Source organism: Phyllostomus hastatus, unplaced genomic scaffold (genome assembly GCF_019186645.2).
Source record: "Phyllostomus hastatus isolate PE091 unplaced genomic scaffold, TTU_PhHast_1.1 phas_scaffold_193, whole genome shotgun sequence".
Taxonomy (NCBI): domain Eukaryota; kingdom Metazoa; phylum Chordata; class Mammalia; order Chiroptera; family Phyllostomidae; genus Phyllostomus; species Phyllostomus hastatus.
In genome coordinates, this window is record NW_025334015.1 from 5,475,691 (window position 1) to 5,498,285 (window position 22,595).

The following is a 22,595-nucleotide window of genomic DNA, read 5'->3' on the forward strand; positions in this document are numbered from 1 at the left end:
GGTATTAAAGCACCCACCCTTATTCACCAGGGGCCACACATAGCAAGGGCAGGCATTTTGCTGGTTACAGTGGGAGTCTGCATGCAAGGTGCAACAGTGTAAATCAGAAAAGACCCAGAACCTTGTGGACCATGTGCACGATGCCTCCAAGCCACAGGGGCTTCCTTTAATCAGAGAAACAACTGAAACAAGTGTTTTTTAAAATACAGCCATTGAAAAGACAATACATTAAGAAACATGTAAACACTGCAGCTGCTTAATTACAAGTTGCACTGCTTGGTTTAGTACCTATGCACTCCCAAGTGTGGGGACCTTTAACAGAGGGGGACAGGAGCCTCCCCTCACTTCCACAGTTGGACCAGTAAGTGGAGAATGGAGCAGAGTAGGAAAAATCAGATCTGGCTTGTGCACAGTTCCTGAGAGAAAAAAAGCAAATTCTATCTTCTAGTTCTCCCAGAAGAAAGGTTTACGATGTTAAGAAACTTGGAAAATGAATTTGTGTTGTCAGGTGGGAGGCAGAGGAGTTGACAGATCCTTTCCAGTTAGATCATCTATTATGGGAGGCACACCAGAGCTTAGTCTCATGCTCTGAAAGAGGTAAGGACCACAGAACCTGCCTCCCCACACACTTCAGCTCCAATCTTGAAAATCCAGGGACCGCTGGATGATGATCCTGTTTCCGTGGCCACTGTCCATTGCACCTGAGCTCGGGGCCAGGCATGGGGGATACCACTTTACCTTGGCACTGCTGTCCCCAGTCGACCCCAAGTGATATCCCAAATGTCTTTCCCTCCAGTCTCGGATCTAATCCACAAGCCCTGCTCAGTCAAAGGCCCATGATTGTGCAGAATTTTCAGGAAGAGCCATCCGTGTCTTCCACACTTAACTGAAAAGTGACACAGGAACCAACCCCTCTGCTTTCCAAATCAGAGAACCCAGACCATCCAGTATAGCCCTTACTGGCCAGCAGGGCCTGCGTGTCTTCCCAGAAGGGAAGGCAGGCCACCAGGAGAGTCATTTCTGGTCATCTCCAGGTGAGGCAGGACAGGACGTTGACACTGTTACTACAACAGGCCCGGGGCAACGCAGCAGAGGGGACCCCCCTCCTGAGGAAGGAAATAGCCATGAGAGTTCCTGTAACATGTTTCCAAAGACAACAGCAGCAGTCCTACACTGTGGTCAACCGATGAGGGTGAGGACGCAACAGGCAAGCAGGGTTACTCGAAGTTGTGCAGCAATATTCTGCTGAGGGCCTCATCGAGCTCCTCTGCCTTTCAGGTTTAGGTAAGGAGTGAAGGGGATGGGGCCATAGAGCAGATTTCCACTGTTTGAAACCCAGCCCCAATTCTCAGAAATTAAATAGAGACCAGGGAGTGATGAGGATTCATTCTTAGGGCAGCAAAGAGATAAGTCACCTTCCTAGAATCTGTTTTCGAAGGAGACAGATGCCCTTGTTTAGGCTTGCTGGGGCACCCAGAACACCCTAACCCGCAGGACCCTTAGGGCTGACGAGGGGAGGTACGTGGTGGGGACAAACAGCTACCATGCACTGAGCATCCTTCTGCCTCATGGGCTGTCATGGCCTCCTGTGTCTGTCTCTGCTGCTACCCACACGTGACACTGACCTCAGGGGGTCTGTGTGAGCAATCTCTGTGCCAGGATTCCTTACAGATGAGGGGACATGAGGCAGAGGCCCTTCTGCAGGCTTCTGCCCCAAGATGTTAGTGACAAGAATCCATACAAGATGGAGAAGGGGGTGCCTGGCTCTCAGCAGGGAGAAAAAGGCCAGAAAGGAGGTGGCTTGTGGAAAGCACCACATCCGACTCCCAGAGAGGTAGCTTCCTAATCTCGAGTCTCCCCTTGGTCATGTAGGGTGGGGCAGGCCCAGCTCCTGCCACTACCTTAGGGACAAAGGTGGGGACAAGATGTGACTACCTGGGGCCCTGCTGGCAGCTCAGAATCCCAGGGACATGGTCAGATCCTATGTCAGGAAGCTGGAAGGCTGGAGCCAAGGATGCTGGCGCCCTGTCCCCCCGCCTGCTGTGAGGCCCCTGCACAGGGCCTCGGTGAAGGCTCCAATCCCAGAGAGACACTGGCTCTCAGGATGCCACCTCGCTGTCCCACATCAGCTGCAGAACCCTGGGAGACTGCTTCCTGGCTCAAGCCCCTAAGGTTCTTCAGAAAAAAGAATTTAAGTCAAAAACATGATTTGTTTTCAGGTTGCAAGTAATGGGTCAGCTGAGCATCACACCTTCCTCCCCTTCCCTCAGCCGCTGGTGTTTGATAGACAGGGGTGCTGGGTGGGAGCCCAGCAGCTCCCTGGCCCTGGGGGCCTACTGCCTGCAGTTGTTGTCTGACAGCTGGCTGGGGGTCCGCACTTCACCCAGGGCCGTTGTGCCCTCAAAGCGCTGTGAGGCGATGGCTGCCTGGTGGGACATGCTCTTCCGTATGATGTCACCCTTCCGCCACAACACCACTTCCTGCAAAATTGGGAGTGGGGCAACATGACACATGAGAGGAAGGCATGGGGGTGGGTTTCCCAGAGGCTCCACCTTTCTCCTGGGGATGCTGGGCAAAATCCTCCTCTGCATGTCTCAGCAAAGACAGCAGCTGTCCACTCCCCATCCCAGGGCTCTTGTGGGTGTTTTGGGCTTGGAAGGGCAGACTGCTCACTGGGGATGGGTCCAGGAAAGCAGACTAGGTATCCAGTGGGAACCCTCATTCTTGTCATGGGACGCTAGTAACCCATGGTTTCCACCTCTGCGTAAACAGACAAGTGGCATGGAGACTACCACTGTACTGCTTCACCTGCAGGAGCGGAGCCTGACCTTCGCAAGGACGATGCCCTTCCTGCTCTGCTGGTAGGGCCCCCAGGGGTCTGGAGGAGGTGCCCAGGCTTCACCTGCTGTTTGAAGTAGCGCCGTTCCTCCTCGTCTATCAGCACCAAGTTGAGATAGTAGCGCACCGAGAACTTCTTGTTGATGTCCCGCATGGTGGGGGTGAGCTCATAGCCTGCCAGGAAGAGCCGGATTGGGATGGACTCTCCTGTAAAGGCCAGGCAGGAATCAGAGCCAAGGATAAAGTGGCTGCTCTGCCTCACACCCAGGCACTGCAAAATTGGGAGTGGGACAGCCAGGGGAGGGAGATGCCATCTGAGCATGGCCTGGGACACTTAGGACAAGGCTGTTTCTGCCTGCTGAGAAGTTGCCTTCCACTAACCAGTGACTTGCTGAAACAACAGTGAGGCTCTGCCATCCCACTCCAGGTCCAGCTGGGTCTCCTGCATGTCCTCTCACCACCCACACATGAAGGCCAGTGTGTGGCATGCTGGTGACCAGCACAGGGGCATCACTGTCCACCATCTTTGAATCACATGTAATGTGTCTAGTTGTTGGGTTTTTAACAGCCAATTGTCAAACATCAGCAAACTCATCATGTCACCCAGCAATTTCAGTACCACCTCCTTCCATCCTAACTAGTTAGTGCATGCCCCCAAAAAACACCTCTACTCTAAGATGGGGTGGCAAGATGGCATAATGGTCTGGGAAACAACAAATCCTCATTCTGGTCCAAGTTCTTCATTAACCAGCAAGTCTGTTGATTTCCCTGGACCTTAATTTTCTCATGTGGAAAACTATAAATAGGCTACGAAATATTTTAGATCCCCACCAGTTCTAATGTCAAGCCTTTCCTAGTGTAAATGGAACAAAATCAGGGCAGTAATTCCACTGGGAAAGGCCAAACCTATAATGCAGTCTAAGGCTAAATATAAGTGATCTTTTAATTATCTGCTGTTTGCACTGTTTCTCACTGACCCATTTCATTCGTACAGGGAAGATGATGACTGGCTGTATTTGCACAGCTGGTGAAAAAATGGAACACACACTGGAGAGCTCAGTCCTCTCCCCCCAAGGATCTGACTTGGTGATACTCAAGGATACGCTGTCATTGTCCCCAGTGTTCGGGGCTGCTAAGTCGATGACACCCTCCTTCTGCATGCAACAGCCTGTGGGAACACACTGGAAAAAAGCTTGGCATCACCACACACTTCTAAATGAGAAACTTGCAGAGCCAGTAAAGAGCCTAAGAGATGGCTACTCCCAAATAATCACACGGGTTCCCAAGCAGAGCACCGAACCCTGCCTGTCCCAGATGCAGGGTCAGCTCCATGGGGCCGGGGAAGACCAGTTTGAGTCCTGTTCCCGGGGCTGTCTGTAGCCCCGGTAGTGCTGGCCAGAGTGTTTATACATGGAGATGGGATGCTGAAAATTAATCACTCTACCAGAGCTAGACGTAACAAAAATGACTATTCTGTATTAATCTCTTGGCTCCTAGCAGCAAAGAATGTCAGAATGTCAATAGGCAAAAGTAACAAAATGTTCAAACCAGTTTGCAAACTTTTTTTTTTAACAGGCATAACTCCTGACATTCAATCTCCAGTAGCAGCCCACTATGTAAGCAAGGCAGAAGTGGAGCTCCTACAGGTGAAGGTGGGGTAGGAATCTGGAGTTTCACAGACTCAGCCCTCCTTTTCCTGCTTATTGAGATCCCAAGTGTCCAATCAGAGACTAAGAAATTATAGGTCAATAGAAATCTTGCTTTAACAGGTCAATCCCTCAGGCCCCTCCAAAGTCCTGTGCAGGGGCTGGGAGGGCAGGTGCGGTGACTGGGGGCCACAGGGCTCACCTCTCACGGGTGCTCCATCCATGATCTCATACTTGGCTATTGTGTCGTTCTCGTGGTACACGTTGGGGCCTGTGCCTGTTGTTTCCCGCTTGATGATGTCTATCTCCATGTGCTTGATTTTGATCCTCACCAGTAGGAAGTATATCTTCCCTACAATGACATCTTTCAAGTGGTATCTGGGGAAGAGAGAGAAGAAATAAAATGTGTGTAAGTAGCCAACCCTTTGTACGTTCATGGATGCTTGGTCTGTCCTGCATGTTGGCTAAATGGCTTCACTGTGCACCCTTGCCCATGTTCCCACCCACACTGCTACTGCTGCCTAATTTCCTATGGTTTGGTTTTTTTTTTTAAATCTTCACTGGAGGACATGCCCATTGACTTTTAGAGAGAGGGGAAGGAGGAGAGAGGGACAGAAACACAGATGCAAGAGAAAAACATCAATCAGTTGCCTCTCACATGCATCCCGACCACGTGTGCCCTGAGCAGGATTGAACCCCACGATTCAGTTTACAGGGCCCTTTGAATTTTTTTTTTTTTTAATTTTTATAGACAGAGGGGAAGGGGGGAGGAGACAGAGAGAAAAAAAGAAACATCAGTGTGTGGTTGCACACTGATGCAAGAGGGAGTGTCCCTCTTGCACACCCCCTACTGGGGATCTGGCTGGCAACCCAGGCATGTGCCCTGACTGGGAATCGAACCAGCAACCCTTCTGGTTCACAAGCCCACGCTCAATCCACTGAGCTATACCAGCTAGGGTTGCCCTTTGGTTCTTTGTTTGAATCAAAGTAACTTCTGTCCCTTCCATTCTTCCATATACAACTCAGGATGATTCTCCTGCATGTTGTATCACCCATTCATGCTAGCTCATCTTATCTATCTGCTCAGTACTGTAACTTCTTTTATACACTTTGTATTTGTGTATGCGTTTTTAAGATGTCCTAAGGTGTGAGAGGCCCATCCCACAAATGCAGAAGGCAAGTCTTGCTCTTTCTCTCTAAGCCTCATGGCGGCAGCAAATAGGCTTCATTAGTGTGCTAAGGGCCTGGCAGGCCAGGCGGGAGCAGCAGAGCAAGAAGCACGTGTCATGTCCCAACCCCACCTTCTCTCTGGGCTGTGCTCACAAGGATGGTGCTCTGGGAGCTGTCAGGAACCAGCCATACTGCATAGTGCCTTTGCCTGGGTCAGGTATATGCATAGCCCTACATCCAGCGTGGTGAGCGTAGAGGAAAACTCCTAACCTGCTGTTCAGAATCAGAGGATGAGTGCTGGCAGGGACTTTAGAATTTAATCTCCTTATATGACAGGTGAAGAAAAGGAAGTTCAAAGAAGGTAAATAACCAGGATCTGAATAAGGGACAGAAACAGGATGTGAACCCAAGTTCCTCATTCCTAAGCTCCTGTTCTCTCTATTATTTCATTCCAGCTTTAGGCAAAGGATCTAACTGGGAAGACTGTAGACACTCTGAGTAGGGAAGTAAGAACATTTACAAAAGCGAATATAGGCCACTTAGCATTCTGGAAATAAATTCTAAGGGGTTTCCATCTTTCATGAATTGAACGTGCCTTTATTCTGAATAAAACCTCACACAGCAGCGTCAACATGTAAGAAACATGAAAGCTCCTCTGGGGAGGGTCTGGAGCCCTGGCTCCCAGCTCCTCTTCCACTTCACCCTTCGTGTGTGTATATGTGTGTGTGTGTGTGTGTGTGTGTGTGTGTGTGTAAAACCCACTAACCTAATCCAAGCCCCTAATTTTTTAGGAACCAAAGGTACAAAAATTTTAGTACCTGCTCACCTCAGCCCCAGACCTCAGCAGCAGCAGAAAGCCTGATTCCAAGTGTCAGGCTCTTCCTGTGATGACATACAGACTATGCACTCTCACACAGTGTGGCCTGCGGGCGCACAGGGCCAGAACCTGGGAGCATCCAGTCCTGACAGCACGTAAATGACTCTCAGTGCCTTTCATGTAAGAAGTCTGGTCCTGTAACACACTGCTGGCTGATGGCTATTCTGAGCTCCCACAAGCTGGTACTGCCTGGCAGTCACCCGCTTTGTCAGGTGGCTGGGACATGGGTGGGCAAGCACTTTGGTGGCTCCTTATCAAGAAGGCCCACAGAGCCCAAAGCTGAGAAGGGGGAAGAAGCCTGTTCCCTTACATGTACCTGCCAGCCTCAGAGCGACGGTCCTTCCACATGGCCTTGCCCATTCCACAGGTGGAGCCAGGCCGCACTCTGGGTCTTAGTGATCATTTTACTGACACCCCACTTGGTTCCCAGCCAGAGAGCAGGGGAAAGGACACACCTTTTCCTTGCCCTGTTCTAAGAAGCACATATAGTCTTGGTGGTAAAAACACCTGTTCCCAATCTCTCCACAGGGGAGCCATCTGGCTTAGTTTAGCCCCCTCTGCCCGGAACTCTGGATGGCAGTGGGTCTGTGGTAAGGGTCTCTCTGCACAAATACACTTTAATTTTTGCACATTTGGTTTCCAAACATTTTTGAGAATGTATTGTACTGAAAAGGAAGATTCTGTGGTACATTTTTGAACTGTTCATGTTTCAATTTATAAGCTCATATATTTTTATGTTCTAACAGTAAACCCAGTTTAAGACATATATGCCTTCCCAATTTGGCAGTTAAAATTATTTAAAGGCCTTTTTGAAAAGCCATCAGGATTCTTTGCTACAATTCAGTTTAGTTTGGAGAGGAAGCAGCAAACTGTGGCTGGTGTTTAGTTTCCTCACTGTGCCTTCTAAAGACACACTGTATGTACACAGGAGACAGATGAGAATAGAATGGGATTTGAGATGATTCTCAGCAGCAGAAGGAAACAGCTGTACCTAGAATCCAAAACAAATAGCCTTAAAGCTAGGTTTATGTGACTTGGAAAGAGATCATAGGATGTTTAACTTAAACGTACCTTAATTTAATACAGTTTGGTTTAAGTCAAATGAGTTTTTATCTCCCAGGCAGCCTGCCTTTAGCCAGGCACAGCCATTCCATGTTTCCCTCCTGTGATCTCTCCCCCAGCACATCACCGCCAACTCGCCGAGGCCAGGGGGGCTTCCCTCCCTGTGTGTTTGGATCAGGCCCTACCTCAACTTCCCTGAGCAGTTCTCCCTCAAGCTGGGGCCTGGGCACTTACTTGGACTTGTTGTACTCAAACTCAATGTGCAGACAGTCCTCGATCCCAACCTCCATCTTGATGGAGGAGTTCAGCTCTGGGTACGTGCTGAGCGTGTGAACCACGATGTCCATCTCTTTGACTACATCGTTGAGGCGGCGGCTGATGGTGGCTCGAAGGAAATACCTGGAGAACATGGATGTGTTGTGAAGGGACACCCATTGCCTCCAGATGTTACCTAGGTGAAGGCACCAAATCGACCCACTTGAATAGCAGTTAGGCTTTGAGACTTCATATGCCTTTGAGAAATGACCTCTGTGAACCCTCCTGCCAGAAAAAAATGCACGTGGGCACGTACACACAGCATTTTGCAGTCACAGTTCTGGGGAGTTCCAAGACCCTTCCTCCCAGCCCCTCTTTGAGTATCACAGCATTCCTCTGCCTTGCATGGCCCTCACCACTATCTGAGTTACTTTTTTTTCTTCAACCAACTCCTGGCTCTTTGGGCACAGGAATCTGCCTCATACTTGTATATTTGGCCGTCCATTTCAATCAAGAAGCATTTTTTCAAGTTCCTGACAGCTAAAGGAGAGGAATGGGGAATGAGGAGACTAAACTGTTCAATCAGTGAATGCTCACTGCTAGGCACAGGATGCATAAAAGATGTCATCCGGTGGGAACTCACACACTGCTGGGGGAGACGGGCACGTAAACAGTACAAATGGAACACTTGCCAAGTGCTGATTTGGATACTGTAACCAAGCACTGGGAGAGAGAAAAGGGCACTTGGGAGAGCAACCCTTGTAAGTAAAGCAACAGAGGTGGGAGAGACTTGGTATGTTTGAACACAGAAAATCTCTGGCTGAACTCGGGTCCTCAGGGAAGGGGGTTGATGAGAAAGTATGCCAAGCCTGACCTCTACAGCCAGCCACTTCAGTGTGGCCTTCTCCGGCATGCCTGTCCCCTTCACTTAACTCTATGCTAATACCCATGGAGGGAGGAAACACCCCTTAAATTACAGTTTCTTCTAAGTACAACTCAGATAATCCCCAGTCCTTCAAGCACTCCTGGATAAGTTGCTAACCAGATCCAATGCATTAGGCTGCTATCCTCTGTGCGCACTAACTGCTTCTGGGCAGTCTTTTTATTCACCTCAGTGACTTCCCTCGCACTTCCCAAGACCTATGTTCCCAACTCTTTCCTAAGTGCTCAGGCTCCCCAGCCTCCACTCCTCCTCCCACTGGAAGACACTGTTTTTACTATACTAAGAAGATGAAGGCCTTCCAAGTTAAGATTTGTAATTCTCTCCCTTCTCTGCTTTGTGCTTGTAACTATATGGGTCTGTATCTTTGCCCATTCTTTCCTTCCAACAGCACCTCTATCTCTCAGGACCTTTTCTCCTCCTCCCTCTGACAGGAAGACTCTCCATCTGGATGCACATCAGAATCACCTGGGGGAGGGGCTATTAAAATCCTGATGCCTGGGCACACCTGCCATTTAACTGTCTGAAAGAGACAGAAGCATTAACATTTTTTAAGCCACCCAAGTGATTCTAACATGGGAGCCTTGTCTGGCATCTTAATCCTTCAACTTTTCCAATTTTCTGAACATACCCAATGTCTCTCCAGCTGAAGGCTTTTCCCTTGGAGTTTATAAAAGTCTCCAAATCATTAATCCCCAGAATACTCCCCAGGCCTTACACTCCGACCTTCCTTCAGAGACAGCCTTCACGGAGGGATCCAGTCCTAATGGCTGCCTGCAGCTTCCTCCCTGGCAGCATCAGTGCTCCCCGCCCTGCAAACGCAACTCTCCGGAAGTTAACACCCAGCCTCCCAGCTGCCAAATCCAGCAGCACTTTTTTCAGCACAGGTTCTAGGTTAGCATGTAAAACAGTTCCTCCTCCTTGAAATCCTCTTCCCCTCCAGCTAAGCCCCACCCCAGGAGGTCCTAACTGTCCTTGAAAAGTGTATCAGTGATCACCTCTGGGCAGATGACTTCCAACAGTGGATCCCTGGGCACCAGGCTTGTATTTCCAATTATCTCATGAACTCTTATGCCTCTCTATTCTGCCAGGGCTCCAAACTCTAAAAACTGGATGAATCATTTTGTCTACCAACCCTCTCTTCCTCCTGACAGTCCCGTCTGCATCTGCTCTCACTAGTAAATTCTGGTGAGGTATGAAATTCCTGGTTTTCTGCCTGGTCCCATCGAGTCCAAACTCTTGGGGCCTCACACTAGACTTCTAACAGTCTTATCTCCACACTCTACCTACCCATCAAATACCACATGCTGACTTTAAATTCTTCCAAAAGAACCACTCCCCTGCCTATGAAGAAAAAAGAGCTCGAGACGGTCTTTTCACATTTCCCCTAGCTTTCGTAAACAAGATACAAGTCCTTAATCTGCAATTTACATCTGTAAACTTTTTCCCTTCTTTACATCTTCTCTTTCTCAACGTGAATCCCAAAGTCTTTATCTAATTTGTACAGCAGCACCTTCCTTTCTTGTATTTTTTTTTACTGCAGTAAAACATAAGAAGGGGCTTAGCGTATGCCACCCCCAAATATGCCACTCTGGCATAAGGCTTATATAGAGCTGAAAGGAACTGGAAAGCAGCAGACACAAGGAAAACTCTGCCCTGGCCCCCTTTCCCAGGACAGCGGGCCATTCTCAGTCACCAGAGACATCACTGGACTCCAATCAGCCCAGAGACGCCCCAGCAAAATCTATGGACGGACTTGCTCAAACGGCCCTTATCTTCCAGGTTTGCCACCTGTGTTCCCTCCCACAACCTGCTGCCCCTAGAAGATCAAAACTGCTTTCGTTTTGCCACTTTTATTTAATATATTTTTATCTGGTAAATGTTCACAGAAGCCCAAGTTTCAACCACCCCTTTGAGTTACTCATCACTGAGTTCCACATGCATGCACAAGCACATGGAATACACTCGTTTGGCTTTCTCTCGCTAATCTGTCTTCTGTCAGTCTAATTTGCAGGGCCCGGCGATGAGCCTAAGATGGGTAGAAGAAAAAGTTTCTTCCTCCTCTACAATATATGTAATGTAAAATTTACCACTTAACCAATATTAAATGTACAGTTCAGTGGCGGTAGATACATTCACACTGTGGTGCAACCGTTGCTCTCATCCAGCTCCAGAACTTTGTCAACTTACCCAGCTGAAACTCACCACACAAGCACTCCCCACTCCTCCTCCCCTCCGCCCCTGTCCCCACCACTCTTCTTCCTGCCTCTGCGATTCTGATGTCTCTAAGTGCCTCACAGGCATGAAACCATCCAGTATTTGTCTTCTTACAACTGACTTATTTCACTTAGCATGTCTTCAAGATTCATCTATGTTGTAGCCTTTTCAAGGCTAAATGACATTCCACTGTATGTGTTGTTTTGTCCACATTTTGTTTACACAGCCATCTGTCAATGGACAACACTCCAGTGGCACCCACATTCTGGCTACTGTGAGTATGCTGTGATGAATGCGATGGGTATGCATTTATCTGTTTGAGTTACTGCTTTCACTTCATTCGGACATGTACCCAAAAGTGGAACTGTTGCATTATATGGTAATTCTATTTTTAATATTTTAAGAAATGATCATACTGTTTTTAATACCTATCTTTCTGAGAAATCCACTGCAAAAAAACAAAGTTAAGGAAAAATAAACCCCATAGCTAAGACCAAGTGCTGCCTTCTCTGAAGTCAATTACCAGACACTGTCTTTGGTTGGGGTAACGTCCACGTTTAGACCTCTCTGCAAAGACTGAAAAAGGAGAGCCTACCTCCACTCTTCCGACAGAATTGGGGAAGCCAGGGAGAAAGAAGGAGAAGAAGAGTCTTGCTGTATCTGGGACACAGATGGACCTAGAGGGTATTATGCTAAGTAAAATAAGTCAGACAGAGAACAACAAATACCATGTGATTTCACTTAAATGTAGAGTCTAAAAAGCAAACAAACAAACAAAACAGAAACCGGCTCCTAAACACAGAGAACAAACTGATGGTTGACAGATGGGCAGGGGGCTGGGGGACGACCAAAAAAGAAGAAGGGAGGAAGAAGTCAAACTGCCAGTTACAAAAACAAAATCTAGGGTTATATTCAAGAAGCTATAGCTTCTCTGGATTTTTTTTCCCCCCTTACCCCAGAAGCCCTAAAAATCAGTCTCTGTCCTCAGAGTTTCAAGACTGGAACAATAAAAGCGATTCCATGTACTTAAATGGTGTTCATTAATCTTTTAAGACTTGTTACAGAGTTACATTTTATTCTCTCTCACCCCTGAAGATGGAGCGGGCAGACCTAGAATTAGAATCTGACCCATGGCCAGCTTTCCTGGTGAGAAGGCTGAGGCCAGAGCCCACGACCACACTGTTGCTGGGAGCAGAACCTGGAGGAGGCTGACGGCTGAATGTCCGGAATTTTTTGAATCAGTTGTTAAACACAGCAATTATTTAAAATTAAATGATATAAACTTACAATGAAATTAAAAACAAAGGTAATACATACCGAGAAGTCATTGCTTCCTAATTATGTTGCCATTCTCTGCTTTCGGGGGAATTTGTGCCTGAGACTGATGCAAATGCCCTGTAAAGGTGGTTACAGGACATCTCTCGGGGCTCTGAATCTGAGCTGGCCGGCTGGCAGCATGAAACTGGCCAGGGCTGGAATCTTTGCACTCCAGAGACTAACACAGCCACAGCCCTGCAAGCTCCCCTCCCAGCGGGCCTGTCGCTAATCATCTACCAGCACACCGCTGCTCTCGGAAGGCTCCTTCCTGACGCCCTTGCAAAGACTCCTGGGAATATGGACAGCTCCAGGTCCCAGTCCACACCTGGTAGTTTCTGGAGCAAGGTGGGGCATGACTTACCGGAGCTTCACATTTTGCCCGGTGTAGGACTCATACGGCTTCTCCACGTGGGTGAACTCAAAGTCAAAAGCCTGTGACTGGGTGATTTCTCCAGGCCGGGCCAAGTCTTTCACCAGGGACACGAATTCATGGTGATTCCCACGGTCGTAGTAGAGTTCTGGAGAGAGAGCGTCAGTCAGCCTTTTCGATCAGACCCCGTGCGCCAGGGCCCTGCAAGGGGCTCCAGGCATTGGGGGGTGGCACTGTCTCCTATAAGACCCTCCTCTAACAGATCTCGTTTTTGACTACTCGCTCTCTTTTCCTGACCAGCTGCCTCACTGCAACCCTCCTACACTGGTCTCCCACCACCTCGCCCCTCTCCTCAGACACTCTTCCCTTTCACAGACAGAAATCTGTGGCACAGTGAGACCCCAGTATAATCCTGCTCAGGACATCCAGCAGCACCTTAGGAAGGGACACCGCAGGGGACCCACTATCAAATACACCACATTTTTAAAAACACATTTTAAAAAATATTTCTAACTCTTAAAAAAGATGTTATTTATTTTTAGAGAGGGGAAGGGAAGGAGAAAGAGAGGGAGAGAAACTTCAATGTGTGGCTCATTTTCCCATATCCCCCTCTGGGGACCTGGCCCACAACCCAGGCATGTGCCCTGACTGGGAATTGAACCAGCGACCCTTTGGTTCACAGGCCAGTGCTCAATATACTTCTAACTTTTAAAGCATATTCCTAGGTATTTAGTCTTATCATCCTTACAATAACCTTGTGGGGATAGCTAAGACAGGCCTTATCACTAACTTAAAAGATAAGGAAACTGAGGCAAAGCTAGGCTAAGTAACTGGCTTGGAGTCACAGAGCTGGCTGCAGAGCTGAGGCTGGAGAAGGTCTCCCATTGGACTGCACCCATTTCTATGACCTAGTAAAATGAGGGCCAAACCTAACCCATTTTGTAAGGTTTTATGAGAACTAAAGGAGGCAGTGAAGGTACAGGACTTAGAGGAGCACCTAAGAGATGCCAGCTGCTACTACCCATCAATGAGGAATTCCTGTGGCTACCCTGACAGAGGCGTGCTAATGCCACTACCTCCATCTAAAAGAGTGGTTCTCAAACCTCAGTGTGTCCGAGTCACCTGGAGGGCTTATGAAAACATATTGCTGGGGCCCACCCCCAGTGTTTGATACAGGGGTCCTGGTGGAGGGGACTGAGAATTTATATTTCTTTATTTCTTAATTTTTAGAGAGAAAAGAACAGGGGGGAGGGGAAACATCAATTTTTGTTGTTCCACTTATTTATGCATTCATTGGTTGATTTTTGTATGTGCCCTGACCAGGGATGGAACCTGCAAACTTGGTGTATTAGGTCACAACACACTCTAACCAACTGAGCTAGCTACCCAGCCAGACCCGAGAGTTTATATTTCTAACAAGCTCCCAGAGGATGTTGATCCTGCTGCTCCAGGAACCACACCTTGAGAAGCACCTGCTCTAAACTCATTCTCCCCTGGAAATAGTTTTGGTATATTTCTTTATTATAAGTTCATGTCACCCATTCATCCCATATTATTTTATAGCTTTTTGTACTCTGCTATTTAAGTATTAACTTTTGCTATATGCATGGTCACTAGGGGTAAGGTCTATATGCCCAGATTCCCGGCATCCCCAACGCACCCTGGCTGCACAGTGGACATTACATACTGACTGTGACAATATGCGGCGCAGTACAGCTAAGGTTCACCCCTTGGGTGTTTGTGGGCTCCAGTCCTATGCCAGGCTGCACCCTGAAGTAGGACAGACCAAATGGGAAAAGGAAGCAGGCAGGTGCACTTGCCACTCCTGCTGTTGGCTGCTTGGGGACAAAGAGAAAGGTCCATGGAGAGGAGTGTCTGGGACAACCACCCATGGGCCTGGTCCCAGATCTCAGCAGCACAGCAATCTCTCAGGGATACCTGAGCATCAGGGGACGTGCAGCAGAGATGCATCTGCTCTGGATCCACCCTGGACAGTGCAAGGTCTGAGTCCCAACACGATCAAAGCCATTCTGGGCCAAAGAACCAGTATTCTTGCCTCCCCAAAGCCAACGCAGTGTCCAGCCTTGCCCTCAGGGAGGATCGTGCCCAGAATGAGAAAATGGTTTCAAGCAGTGCTTTCAGTCTGAATGCTAAATTAACCCCTTGCTGCCCTAGGAACTGACCCTACCAAACCTATTCCACAGGAAGCTGCTTTCCCCCAGACAAGGAGGCATTGTAAAGCAGAGTGGGCTTTGTCCTAAAGATGCACCCCACTCATAAAGGTGGCAGTAGCGTGGTTAATCCCCAACTAGTGCTGCTGTATCTGTAAGAATTTACTTTGGATTCTGTGATTATAGTTGTTGCTGATTTCCTATGTAGTTACACTTTGATCCATCTTCTGTTACAAACATACCATGTTCTCTTCCAAACACTAAATGGAACCAGTACTGGGAAGCATTCTGGGTAGTGAGTGATAACCCACGCAGTTGCCAAATGGGGGGAAAGGTGAGTGACCAACGCTAGTTTTAAAATTCAGTAACTGTGCCCCTCCGTAAAACAATGTGCAGTGACTGGGTAGGAGCAGAGCCACTGGCCAGCCCATGTCAAGGGCTCCTCCACTTACTCTTGCTGGTCCACTGCTACATGAGCCCCTGCTGATGGTGCAGGTCTCAACTGAGGGACCTGGTGCCTTAATTCACAAGCAATGGATTCTGGCCATAGTTTCAGGGGACAAAAGCAGTCAGAGCAAGGCTTCAATGTCCATGATCTTTAAGTGGGAAATCCCAGAGTCAAGAGCAAGATGGGAAAAGGGGGATGGAAAAATACACAAATGTGATTACACGGCCCAAAGGCAATGAAAGAAACAAAACAGTGGAGGATCTGAGAGTGTTCAGAGAGCAGCCACGCTGCCAGCATCCAGGACCCTAGCAACCGTCTGTCTGCCCCAGCAGGGGAACCTGGCTGAGGCCAGGACCTCTGGCAGAGGAGGTCCTTCCTGCATAGCATCACGCTCTCCTTCAGGCTTTTTTTTCCTGGACACATGTTAATACAAGCTCCCACCCCCAATGTCATGGATGAGGGCTCAGTGTGTAGTCTGAGTGGGGCTGGACTTGGACTTTTCACTTGTGACTTACAAGCTGTTTGCAATGCTTTTGCAAACACTGTTGCAAACACTGTAAGGCAAAGGGGCAGAAACAGAAACCATATTTTACTATTTGCCAGAAAGTTTGGTTTCCTCTCACATAAATTAAATTAAAAAATCCAAGGCTGTTCTAGCAAGAAGTTTGGATCCTAAAGAAACAGTCAACCACCTCTGTTCTGTCCCAAAGATGCAGGCACAAGTCACGCCTTGTTCTTCCGGACCTCCAAAGCCCTCAGGGAACAGTCATTTCAAGCTAAGAGTTGGAACCAACCACGTTTTTCTGTTAAGGTAACTTCCCTGTCTCCCGCCTCCTTCTCGGTCTCACAGGAGGAAATGATTTTGTAGTAAGGATGCTTTCATGATGAAACTTGCCACCAACGGCTGAGGGGTGAATCTGCCACTTTGGAAGGAAACTGAGCCAGCTGTGCAGCACAGGGCCATCCCATGAAAGACACCCCGAGGCCTTGCTACTGGGCCAGGCTCCGTGGTGGTCTTGGAGGATACTGAGCTAGCAAGGACACAAAGACCTCCAAAGAGCCTCCTCTTCACCCTGATTTTCCCAAACATTGTTCGCTGACTGGCAACCCAGTTAAGACTTGTGCTGGCCACACCCACTCAGATCTCCAAGAACCTAGTAAATCTGCAGGGGCAGCAGTACCCCAGCCACCCAGACTCAGCCAGGCACAGCTCTGCTCCAAGCCCTGCAACTGCTTATTGACAGACTAGAATTGATCCATTTAATCTCAATGTGCCTTTTACTTGGCATTTCACGGTGAGTGAATTAAAACACGGAAAGCCTCCGGAGTTTTTAGAAGCACAAGTTTGATTGGTGCTGATGAGTTCAGATACATCCAGTGCCATTACCATTAAAAACTTGGGGAAAAAAATCAGATATTATCTATTTGGCTTTTGGAGGGTATTCCTGTCGGCCCTCCTCTGCCAGTTCAACCTTCTAATTACCTTTGGTTTATTTAGTCGCCATGGTGGCCCAGCTCTGCCTTATATTCACCATCAGTGTTCTCCCAGTGATTCCAGCTGAAAAATGGTCTTTTCTTCTAACAATGACAGAACTTCCTCAATGCTCCTTACAGACAACGTTGCATTCTTAAAATGTGGGCCATTAGCTGCCTGCGTGACATGGGAGATGCCCTCACTGCACCTTTGTTGGCATTGACAGAAAAAGTACCTGAGGTGCAGGAAGAATCCCAATGTAGCTCAAAAACTTACTGATAACAGAAAAGCATACATGACACAAGTAAATAAATAAGACTTACTATACTCTCGAGGGGCAACAGCCACACATCTGAGCTGTCAGTGCAGAACTGCATGGGCCAAAGCTCTTACGCCTCTGATTTTCTTACACGCAGGGGCAAAACAGCCTCCACTTGGCAGAAGAAAGTGTGATGGAAGAAAGATGCAAAAGCAAGCGAACCGACATGCAGCTGCAGCATTTCCTGACCGTGGTTCCCCAGTGAAAGTGCTGCACAAGTGGGTGAAGGCCTGCTGGTGAGTCATCTGAGTCCTCCGTGGCCGCGTGAGGGCTACACCTCGCTCACTTGTCAATGCCTTGCCACAGGTGCCAGCAGGAAGCACAGCCTCTTAGCAGTAACCAGCAAAGCCAACCTGCACTCTCCCTTTCTGTTGTTAGAATGAACTCTGGTTTACCTAGGAGATGAGAAAAATAATCTAGAGAATATCTTCTGTAAATCCTTAGCTCTGACCAGTGTATCCAGTTAGCAAATATTTATTGAACACTTACTACGTACTAGCCACTGACACTAGAGATTAGCCACCAGACTGATGATGGACTGAAGGCTCAGAATTTAGTGAGGGACACAGACAAATTAAAATAAGTAAATAAGTAGCAGGCTTGTCATATCCTGCTTGAAAAGAGGTACCAATGAGGCCTCTAGAAGCACAATGAAAGAAGTGCTGAGGTCAGCCTGGAGGTCAGGGAAGGCTTTCTGATGGATGTCATGTGGCTGGGCTTGAAGAATAGGAGCTTGGGTGGAAGGTCAGGCCATGCGAAAGACATTCATACACAAACAGAAGATGCCAACATTCTAGAAAGAACATGAAACTTTGAAGAAACTACAAGGGGTGAAGGTGAAGGATTAGGGAGAGATGACACTGGAGAGAAAGGCAGGGGCCAGGTCAGGAAGGAGTTGGATATATTTCCTCCCTTAACCAGTAGGGAATTGATGAGAATTTTAAGGAGGGGACTGACAACGTTAGAACTGCCTTTTAGACAGTTCACTCTTACAGAAGGTGAACTAATAAAAAACAAAGGCAGGAAATCCAGTTAGGAGACTGTTTGCTACAAATAGCAACAACACCTGCATTAAGAATGGAGAGGAAGTATAGACTTCAGATACATCAGAGTTGCTGGAGAAGACCAAAGCCTAGAAGACAATTAGATATGTGAGAGGAGGAATAAAGAATCTAAGATGACTCCCAAACTTCTGAGGCTGGATGGGCCCAGGTGACATCAGCCAAAAAGAGAAAAACCAAACCAAACCAAACCAATCATAGGAGAAGTGGCTGGGCCAGAAGAGAAGGAGAAGGGGGTTTCTGTTTTGGATGCATCTTGGAGGGACCTGTGGGGAGGGGTATCCAGGTGGAGATGTCTAGTGCGCAGTGGGAAACACAGGCATGCAACTCAAAAGAAAGTTCAGGTCAGAACAGAGAAAGAACTTGGGAACCATCAGGGTATAAGAAGTCACTGAAGACGCTGAGAAGTGCAGATGAGATTACTAGAGCAAGTCATGGAGTGAGAAGGGACTGGGGACAAAAGTTACCTCTCTTCCCGTCTAGCTCCAAACCATCACCAAGAAAAGAGCTTTTCTGAGCAAGGCCCAGGCCACTTGAGGAATGGAGCGCCAGGAGTCCAAACAGCTGTCTCTGCAAGTCCTTCTGTAAGGTTTACTGGGGTTCTCGTGTCTCCCAGGAGAAGACACTGGGAAGGCTATGTGGGCAGGCGGGCAGATGACAGGGGAGGCTAACCTGGGGTGAATGTTCCCCATGGAGAGTCAGCACAGGAAGCAGGGGTGACTGCAGGGTGAACTGTTTTATGTCTAGCCCTGGAAACTTCTTCATGGGTCCACCTTAACAGGGAAAGAGAAATGGCAGGGATTATCTCAACTCCCTTTTACTGATGACCTACTGTGAGTGCCAGGCCTTGCACTCCATGTATATTATCTCTAGTCCTTACAAAGTCTTGACCCTAGCAAAGTATGTATTAGTATAAACTGAGCATTATCTAATTTACATCCTTCAGTCTGCTTGACCCTGCATTTTCCAGGCTGTCCCTCTAATGAATACACAGGTGGGACAAATACACTCATCAAAAAAAATTAATTAATCATAAGGACAAGAAGATTAATTACACAAACCACTTCATTGTCAAGTTAAGGAACTAATTCCTCTGAGGGAGGAAGGAAGAAAGAAAGGAGGGGAGAGAGGAAGGGAGGAAGGCAGGAAGGGAGGGAGGAGAGAAGGAAAGAAGGAAGGAAGGGAAAGAGGGAGAAGAAAAGAACCAAATCAAAGAGACTGGTTTATAAAAAAAATTTTGAGTTGAAATGGAAATCAATGAGGAAGGTGGACAGATCACCAAGATATCAATCAACTTTCTTACCCCCAGATAGTACGTCCCATACCGTATGTCACCCATACAGCCAGATCTCAGAATCTGAACTTCCACCCACTTCATACATAGTCAGCGTGCAATGGAGGAGAAAACCACAAAACCACAACTTCAACAAAATCAGCCTCACTCCGGTGCCCAGAGGTCAGTTCGCACACAGTCTCAGGTACACACAGATACACCATACTCTGCATGACGCAAGATCCTCCGACGTCTCAACATTCTCGTTTGGCGATTTTGTTATCCATGCCTCAAAGGAAAGGAAGCAGCCCAGAGAAGTGCAAAGCTTCCCCAGAGTCACAAAGGCCACACAGCCCGGAGAGCCCAGGGGCTTGGAAGCAGTTATCAATAGAAGCAATAAAAGGTGCTGAGAAAACTCAGCAGAGATGCTATTCTGGGATCTAAGGAGTTAGATAAGAAATCCGGCAGGGCAGGCAGAGCAAGCAGACTCCTCAGCTCCCTTTCACTTAGACTGGACTGGAAGAAGGCCTGGACACCATTCTTCCTGAAAAGCTCATTCAGTATTGCGGGGGGCAGCAGATACTCTGGTTATCTTCACATATTGACAAGGTATCACCACCAGGAACCATGGTACAGTCACAGACTAAATCTGCCTGTCCACACTGGCATCACAGAGCCAAAGAATCCATGCAACAATGTTAAAACTGCTCCTGGAAAATACTAATGCTAAGTAGGCAAGCACTTCTCCGCTATCTCTTACGTGACACTCAGCATAAAATGCTTTGGATTCGTCTAGTCAATGGCTCTTTACTATCGGGTATTTTACTAGGGTACACAAGGCAACATCTCAAGACATTTTTGAGGTTACAACTGGGAGGTGCTTCTGGTATCAGAGGAGTAGAAACAGGAGACACTGCTCAACATTCTATACCAACAAATAATTATCAGGCCCAAAATGTCAACAGTGTGTTGTTGAGAAACCCTATGTAATCTAGAAGCAGGAGAGCAGAGGGTACGAAACTCACCCTTTAGACTATTTTGAATACATAAAAGGCCACTCACATCTTAATTTGAAATAACAACAAAATGGTTCCTGTAGGATCAGCCAGTCTTCAACCTGATTTCATTCCCTTAAATGCCAGAGGCAAATCCTTCAGGCTGAGGACAGTCTGCAGAGGCATGCTACGGGCAGTCCCTTCCTCGGGGTTTCTCCTCCCTGGGCAGGTGTTTCTAGTCTTTATTCAAGGAGGGGAATAGATTCTTTGCTGAACTCTTGAGGACATGAGAGCATTTAACAAGCCTTCCCAGGAAGTCCCTAAAAACAGAGTTAAACATGCAGCATGTGGTATAGAGTATGAATTCTCTGCCAGAGGTTTTTTAATCCACTTGGTTATTAACTGTGAACCTACTCCTGACATAATGACAGAAACAGTTTACTTCAGAAGTACCTCAGAGTTTTAATAAATACCAAGCTTCAAATAGTCTTAGAATTGGAGTACAACTGCATCTTGACTGGCAGCTTCCAAAATCTTCTGTATTGTTACTGCCTTTTACTGTCCAGTTCTAATATCAATAATTGTGTTTAAAGACTAGAGAAGCATTGAGAAGTGTGGGTCATTTAATTTTAGTCTTAGGAGCATCATTTCTTTGTCTTTAAGGAAAAAATTAGTCAACTGAAAATGAGCATCCTAATAAAGAAGTCTTAGAAATACAGGCCAGGTAGCAGTCCAGAGGAAAGGTAGGACAGAAGACACTGGTGAGAGAACCACCTCTCCCACATCCTGTCTAAAAGAAACAAGGGCTAGGTGAGGTCAACTAAGTGAGGAACCGAAGACCAGCCTGACTCGGGCTAGAAGAAGGCAAAAAGCAGCGCTGGCAGCACAGTCCCTAACAAACCCACCTACAGGCTAAGGCAGGAACATCTCACTCCTAAATCGTGGAGGCGGGAAGTCCAGCTGAGTGGCAAGTAGAACAGACAACCAGGGCCTGCCGGGGCCGAGCTACCCACCCTGAAGGGGCACAGCAGGGACTCTCCCCCGTGCCCTCCGCACCGCCGCCCCTCGCGGCACGCAGTCCCTGTGCGCTGGATAGAGGGTACCGCAGGGGCGGCCCCTGGCGGGCGGGCCTCAGACCACAGGGGACTGGGAGCTCCCGCAGGCCTCACCGTAGCAGCGGGGTCCCCACCCGGAGAGCGCGCCTGGCCCGCGGGCGCGGCGAGGGAGGGAGGCACTGGGCACCGACTCACCGATCTGCCCGATGAACTCGATCTTGATGCCCTGGTGTTCCAGACGCTTATTAGGATGCTTGAGTGCGAGGCTCACCTTCCCGGAGACCGTCTCTCCGTCGTAGAAGAGGAAATACTTCTCCTTCTTCCCGTCCTCCGTCTTGTGCTCGGCCCGCTTCCTACTCTCCGCATCGTTCAGCACGATCTCTACCTCCACGCTCTGCCCGAAGCCAAAGAAGCTCATCTCGCCGGCGGCCGGGCGCGCCGGGCTCTCCGGGGCTGGGCTGCCCTAAGGCAAGGCCAGCGGACTAGACGCGCGGCCAGACGGGGGCGAGGCACAACTGCCCACTCCACGGGAAGGACTGGGCAGGGCCCGCTGGGCGGCGGGAGCACAGATGTATAGCGGCCCCCCGGCCCCGAACGTGAGCGAACAGCTGGAGACGCTGAGGGGCGGGGGCTGCAATGTAACTCTAACGGGCTGGTGCAGAGCCAGGTGCCCCGGCTGCTGCCTCCTAACCGGTGTCCTGCGCCGCCGAGCAGCGGAACGAACCTGCCAGCCTTCCGCGGTGCGACACCCGAAGCTACTCCCGCCGCTCCCAGCTGGGGCGGGGAGAAGGAGGCCGGCGGGGCGGGGAGGAGGAGGCCTCCAGCCTGGACGTTCCAGAGACGCCACGCGCGTGCGCACGCCTCTGGTCCTGTAGCTGTTGCCACCCGGCCACTGGAGGTGTGCTCACTGCGCATGTGCAGTGGGAGGAGGGCGGCCTGTCTTTCCCTTAACTGACATGGTAGCTACGGCCTCTTTCCAGAATCCTGGCCCACAACATCCTGCAAAATTAAAGAGAACTGCAGAATTCCTTTCACAATGCTTTATTCTGCTTTTCCTCTATTATTCCCGTTCGATAAACGTTAGTCTACCATTTGGATATGTACAAC

The 22,595-nt window shown here is 48.6% G+C and overlaps 1 protein-coding gene across 2 annotated transcripts; it reads right to left on the minus strand.

Moving 5' to 3' along the window:
* Window positions 1-122: 122 nt before the first annotated feature.
* On the minus strand, window positions 123-22,252 carry VPS26B (VPS26, retromer complex component B). 2 transcript variants are annotated; one of them, XM_045860179.1, is made up of 6 exons: window positions 21,684-22,252; window positions 12,684-12,840; window positions 7,828-7,992; window positions 4,687-4,862; window positions 2,903-3,012; window positions 123-2,480 (listed from the first exon to the last, which is right to left on the minus strand). In XM_045860179.1, exons 1-6 carry the CDS (start codon window positions 21,904-21,906, stop codon window positions 2,334-2,336), a joined length of 978 nt encoding a protein of 325 aa, XP_045716135.1. In that variant the 5' UTR covers window positions 21,907-22,252; the 3' UTR covers window positions 123-2,333. The 2 variants fall into 2 exon arrangements, with proteins under 2 accessions (XP_045716135.1, XP_045716134.1); XM_045860178.1 differs by having other exon boundaries at window positions 2,903-3,045; window positions 21,684-22,250.
* Between the last annotated feature and the right edge of the window lie 343 nt (window positions 22,253-22,595).

Excerpts from the sequence above, each read along its gene's own strand:
- VPS26B (XM_045860178.1), bottom strand. The coding sequence starts at position 21,906 with ATGAGCTTCTTTGGCTTCGGGCAGAGCGTGGAGGTAGAGATCGTGCTG. Across the intron at positions 4,863-7,827 it reads TTTGAGTACAACAAGTCCAA|ATACCACTTGAAAGATGTCA; the intron begins GTAAGTGCCCAG and ends TCTCTTCCCCAG. Across the intron at positions 3,046-4,686 it reads GGATGGAGCACCCGTGAGAG|GAGAGTCCATCCCAATCCGG; the intron begins GTGAGCCCTGTG and ends TGGCCTTTACAG.